At 35.6% G+C, this 6,241-nt stretch overlaps 1 protein-coding gene across 3 annotated transcripts; it reads right to left on the bottom strand.

The window, feature by feature from the left end:
• Nucleotides 1-1,142: 1,142 nt before the first annotated feature.
• Nucleotides 1,143-5,309, bottom strand: LOC124835395 (receptor-like protein 7). 3 transcript variants are annotated; one of them, XM_088110534.1, is made up of 2 exons: nucleotides 1,780-5,309; nucleotides 1,143-1,551 (listed from the first exon to the last, which is right to left on the bottom strand). In XM_088110534.1, exons 1-2 carry the CDS (start codon nucleotides 5,101-5,103, stop codon nucleotides 1,534-1,536), a joined length of 3,342 nt encoding a protein of 1,113 aa, XP_087966660.1. In that variant the 5' UTR covers nucleotides 5,104-5,309; the 3' UTR covers nucleotides 1,143-1,533. The 3 variants fall into 3 exon arrangements, with proteins under 3 accessions (XP_087966660.1, XP_087966663.1, XP_087966662.1); XM_088110537.1 differs by having other exon boundaries at nucleotides 1,143-1,566; nucleotides 1,781-5,309; XM_088110536.1 differs by lacking the exon at nucleotides 1,143-1,551 and having other exon boundaries at nucleotides 1,887-2,189; nucleotides 2,308-5,309.
• Nucleotides 5,310-6,241: the final 932 nt, after the last annotated feature.

The raw sequence follows: 6,241 nt of genomic DNA, 5'->3' as shown, positions 1-6,241 counted from the left end.
ATGATATCAGAGCTATGGTTAGAGTCTATCCTAGCGATATTTGTTGTTTGTTGGACATGTTGTTCCACCAGCTATCATGTTAAAGAAGTGGACTTTAAGCCTAACTCAGCCCCATAAAACTGACTTGTAAGGTGAGGTTTATACCCACTTATATATTATAAATTGGCCTTATCTCTAGTCAATGTGGGACTTCCAACAACTAACATTTTGATCGAGTGTTGATTGCAGAAGCGTTTAAGAACAGTATTGAAGAATCAAAGATCAAATTTGGGTTTATACATCAAGATTAATCCAAGAAATCTAAGTTGAAGTGTTCTGATCAATTCTGCACTAATGGTGTACTGTTGTGAAGATCAAATTCACCATTTGCAATCAGTGGATTGTGTTCCTGTGCAGGTTTCTTAGGGGGGAGAACCTTGGTGTTCTTCATTGAGAGTTGGGATTTCACTAAGGTGTTTAGAGAGCTAGTATTGTTCTCTGTTTTTGTAAGATTGTGAGTGTGTTCATATCTTGTTATTATAAATGATTTTTGAGTCGGGTGAGAAGTACATTGAGAAGGTATATCTCTGTATTCTTGTAATTCAATCATTATAGTGGAATTTCTTCAACTAAAATTATTGAAGGAAAACTAAATATATAAGCTTGGTTGAACTAGTATATATCGTTGCGTTGATCTTTCACTCCTTTCAGTTTTATTATTGATTCATCGTACTTGTTTTTATTGATTTGAAGAAAACAAAATATTTTACACAGCTTTTGAAAAAACAATTTTTAAGGCAAAATTCAATTCACCATCTCTTACTTTGAAATTCTTAATATAAGGCTTCACTTTTCTAACATTATTAAATAATTTTAAATATATATTACATCATACTTAAATATCATAAACCTTGTGTTCCGTTTTTTATTTTTAATTCAAATCAAAGCTAACAGTTTAGTTGACAAAAAAAATGAAAATCTAAAAAATATAATTTTAATCAATTTTAATGATTTTTTAATAAAGATTGACTTTATATTATTTGAATGATCTTTATAATATTTTAAGTTTCTTTGTAAATGATCATTGAAATATTATCAAAATATTCTGTGGTTAAATTATTGAAATATAATATACTCTGGGGGCTTATTATTCAAAAAAGAAATTCGAAAAGAAAATTACTTCTTGAAATAATTTGATTCCCACTCGTATAGAAAGAAAAGGGGCTAAAATAATGAAGCAGATGAATAACTTGGGTGGCTGAGTCTTGTGACGCTTTAATCTGCTATTGTAAACTGTGACCTAATATTCATAAAATTCAGCCACCCACACTCTTGGACCTTGAAATCTAACCACCACTTTTGCTATATTCATACTTTTGTTTGCGTATTTTAGTGAACTCTTCAATTTTTGGCCTTTTATTGTGCCTCAAATGTTTGATGAAAGCCCTGAGCGAGAGTTCTGTGCATTGGCAGTGTATTATTCAAGGACTTTCCTAGCCATAGAATACCCACAGAACTACCTCAAAAATCAGAGAGGCACGTGGTTGCTTTCTCTCATTGTATTTTTCCACCCTTGGGTTTAATTTCCGTGTGCAGGTGCATACAAAATAGAACAAAGAATGAAGGGAACAATCAGAGAGGTACGTACATGTATGTAATCTGAACAAATAATAAAGGGAACAAAAGAAACAGATGTGCATATTTTCATCCTGAATGTGAATGAGAAGAATATGAATCTAGATAAGTTGATGTTGAAATGGGAGGTGATGGGAAACATGTACACCTGGGATCATGGATTACCTTCTTGTTACTGATATGAAGCTTGGAGCATAAGGCGCAGTACTGCCCACGAAACCTTTGATGGACTAAGTTATTATGCATCTCATTGTAATCATAACTCTCTTTCATATCTGGGTGGCTTTCCTTAGTATCTTCCTCTGTATCATCATCGTCATCATCATCAATGGGTATCCAAGTCAAACCAAACACTGGAAGAATGATGAGGAGAGCTTTATCGATTTTGTGGTTGCTCCATTTTTTCAGTCTCTCCATAAATAATGATGGAGCCACGACCATTCCTGCTCCAACCCCAAAACCCAATCCAATTGATACAAATATCCAGTCAAATTTAACACCAGAATCTGTATATACTTCAGATTTTGAATTGCGCCGATCATGGCACAGTTTCGAAGAAGGACTTCCACATAAATCTGCATTACCAGCATAGGAAGATGCATCAAACGTTTGAAGCTGGGTACCTGCAGGGATTTTCCCTTCCAGATAATTATAGGAAAGGTTTAGGTATGAGAGGAAATTTAAACTTGCAACCTGTGTTGGAATTTCTCCATGCAAATGGTTGCATGACAGGTCCAATGACTCGAGCTCTTTTAAATTACCTATAGATGAAGGAATTTGGCCTGTTAAACCATTATGAGACAAGTTGAGGGCAAAAAGTCCAGTAAATTCCATAAGATCTTCAGGTATTGTTCCACTAAATTTGTTGGATGAGAAGTCAACAGATATGACGAGAGTTAGGACTTTAACAAACTCCAACTCCAAACCTTTGATTGTAAGTGTCACAGAATCCTGATAATATATACCACCAAATGGAAGGACCGCAGATCCTATGTGATTGAACTTTGATGCATCATGATATTCATCAAGCTTCATTGCCTTCAATGTTTTGAAACATTTTCCTGGAAGTAAACCACTAAATTTGTTGAAAGCCACATCAAAAATTTGAAGCATTGGCCAAGTACTGTTATCAGTACATTCAATGTGACCATGAAATTTGTTTCCCCTCAAAACCAGAACACGGATTGTGGATATTGAATTTAGGAAGTATGGAAATCCATCATCTACCTCATTGTTTCCAAGATCCAACACCTCTAATGATGAGCAATTTTGTAGTGATTTAGGAATTGGCCCCTTCAATAGATTACTATTGAGATCCAGAGTCTTCAGAGCACAAGATACTGGAAATTTATCTGGAATGCTGCCATTAAACTTGTTATGTTGCAGATTTAATACCGTAATTGTCACACTCTGTATTAAGCACTCTGGAATTGTCCAAGCGAAGTTATTATAAGAAACATCAAGAACTTTTAGCTGTGAACTATTGCACAAGAATTGAGGAATACTCCCAGATAAATTATTTTTGGACAGAGACAGAAAAACTATGGAAGACAGGCGAGTACCAACATCCGACGGAATAGCGAAACTGAAATTATTATTTGAATAGTCCAAATAAACGGCATGCACTGGAAATATTTGAAGCTTCCCTTGGAGTTGGTTAGCATGAAGGTCAAGGAGCTTCAGTTTGGAACCAGTGTTCTGAACAGATCCTTCTAAACTGCTGAGCAAATTGTGAGAAAGATTTAATTGAACTAGAGACTGAAGTTGCCATATCCATATTGGTATAGATCCTCGAATATGGTTACTTGAGAGGTCTAAAGTGGTTATTCTGGAGTTGTTTCTCAAGAAACTAGGGAACTCTGTCTGGTAGCAGGAAGCCAACTCTAAACTGCTAATATTGTGGAAGGAAGATAATTGGCCTACATCTGTAAGATTTGTCTCTACTGACAAGTTGTTGTGTGAAAGGGCCAGTGTAGTTAGATTTTCAAGTCCCTGAAACACATCTAGCTTCAATGTGTCATGTAACTTGTTTAAAGATAGTTTGAGGACATTCAGTGATCTGAGATTAAAAATAGATAGAGGAATGGGCCCTACAAGATCATTACTACTTAAATCAAGGATCTCTAAGACGGAGGATGAGATATTTGAAAATTCATCAAGCTGGCCATGGAAATGGTTGTTGGAAAGTTGAATGCTTTGTACCAATGGAAGTGCAAAAAGAGAAGAAGGGATGTTTCCATCAAGTAAGTTGTCCTGTAAATCAATTTGGACCAGCTCTCTTAGGCCTTCCAAGTGAACATAAGTGATTGAACCTGTGAATTTATTGTGTGATAAGTCTAAATGCGTGAGGTTCCTGGACATATTCAGGGACGGAATTTGACCAGTGAAGTTATTTGACGCCAAGAGCAGAGAAGTGAGTTTCTTTAGTCCTGACATTGAACTGGGTAGTGTTCCGTTAAAATGGCAATTAGAAAGATCTAAGATGGATAACTGCCTAAGATTACCTATAGAAGCTGGCAATGCTCCTGAGAACCTTGTGTGACTCACAATTAATTTCTGAAGGGAACCATTCGGAGGCAATTCAGGCAAAGATCCATTAAGATCATAGTTGAATGACAAGTCTATGTCCGACAATCTTGCCAACTGAAAGATCTTATCAGGAAATATTCCTGTCAATTCACAGGAACTAAGGTGAAGAGTTGTTAAATTTGGAAATTCGGCAAAGGTTTCTGGCACCGGGGATGATAAGTTGTTTTGGTCAAGACGAATGATTGATAGGTTTCGAAGTCTTGTCAGGGAATGATCAAGGGGTCCTGAGAGATTGCAGTTGGACATGCTCAGCTCCTGCAGGCTATGTAGCTGCAACAAAGCATTGCTCCATTCATTTCCCTCGGCCGATACACTTACACCATCCATATACAATTGTCTAATCATGGTGAAGTTTTTGACAAGCATTTGCAGATCTGTTTTTTCAAGTTTCAGCGGTTGCGCAAACATAAAGGAAAGAGAAGAGATATCAAGAGTTACCAACCTTGTCAGGGAAGAAATCTCTGTTGGAATATGGCCCACAAAACCAGCATGAGACAAATTCAGATATGTTAAGTTCTTCAACCTGCTGAATCCAGATGGTATCTGAGAACTGAAGTTATTAACGGACAAATTCAGTATCCTGAGACTTTGCAGGTTGAAAAGAGTACTTGAATTGTCAAATCCACCATTGATTGATTCTCCATTCAGGTCAAGGCCAATAACATGGCCCTCCTTATCACAGGTTACACCTATCCACTTACAGCAATCCGTGCTAGAATTCCAGAATACAAGTTTGTGAGATTTTTCTTGCTCGAATATTAGGCTGTTCTTCAATTTTAGCAATATCTGTTGTTGATCTTCAACAATTTGAGCAGAAACCCCGATGAAATAAACAGTGTGATGTATGCAGAAGGAGTAGCATAATATGATGAAAACGAAAGGACATTGGGAAATTCTCATTGGAGTCTACTGAGAAAGACACACACAATGAACTTAAAAACAAAGGCTGAAGAAGGAAACAGGATAATTAATGATAGCTAATGGACCCCTTGTTTTCCAGTGTTTATCTTCCGATGCAATTTGCCATCGAAATTTCATCAAAAGTCTTCTTAAATGTTATTTTCTAAGTTAGCAGAGCCATACAACTTATATCCAAGACTATTTGATGCAAGTAAGACATTATTCAGGTTTAAATTAAATTTAAACACTCTAACTTTGCAATTTTTTTAATTTGATTTTTCTACAATTTTATTATGCAATGTTGGTTCATTCGTTGTCGTAACATTAAATATTCGAGAAAAATACACAGACGTCAACTTAAATGTATTAATGTTATAGTGCATCGAACTGACAATTACCAAAAACCAGATAATATACAACTATAATTAAACCTTATATTACAGTATGTTCCAACGAACGGTGACTGGAAAAGTTGAGTGAGAAAGTGTAAGATGGTTGGAGAGAGAGTCAAAGCAAACCGCGTCTTCGACAGGGACCACTTTTCTTTTCTTTTCTCTTCTCTCTTTGTTTCTAATTTTCATGAAATTAATTATCCAACCAGAAAACAAAGAAAAACAGCGTTACCATTAATGCATTCACTTTGCAAGACATTTCTTGTCTAAAGACTTTATTGGCAGCTTAGCAGGTAAAATGGAGCTTGAATTATTGGCAAGTTTGTATGAAGAGGTAGCATAAAATCATTTTAGAATTTTCCTACACGTCTGATCATAATAAAATTCCGTTGATTGTACTGAACACGATTGGATTAGATGCAATTTAGGGCAAAGAAAGAGACACGAGAAACATGACACAGTTTTTCACGTCTATATTGGGTTGTTGAATTTTATTTTTCGTGATTTGTGAAAAATAATAGATAAATTTTTGTCATCTACGGATTTCGTCAGTTTCGTTAATTGGAGAATTGAGCATCAGAACTTTAGAGGTCAAATTCTTCTTGACGTAGTCCGTGGGTAAGATTGCTGGTTAGTGATTAAGAATGCAAATGACTTGATATATATAGTTAGCTTTATAAAACTTAACTTCTCTAATCTTTACGTTAAAATTGAAGTTCGATCATGATGCATTTATTTCAAATACT

Source organism: Vigna umbellata, chromosome 3 (assembly GCF_029865625.1).
Source record: "Vigna umbellata cultivar VRB3 chromosome 3, Vumbellata_1.0, whole genome shotgun sequence".
NCBI lineage: Eukaryota > Viridiplantae > Streptophyta > Magnoliopsida > Fabales > Fabaceae > Vigna > Vigna umbellata.
The sequence above is the reverse complement of the archived record's forward strand: the minus strand, read 5'-3'. Positions and strand labels throughout refer to the sequence as shown.

Coding starts and splice junctions, on each gene's coding strand:
- LOC124835395 (XM_088110537.1), bottom strand. CDS start 5,103: ATGAGAATTTCCCAATGTCCTTTCGTTTTCATCATATTATGCTACTCC. Junction 1,567..1,780: donor CTTCATATCAGTAACAAGAA/GGTAATCCATGA, acceptor CACCTGCACACG/GAAATTAAACCCAAGGGTGG.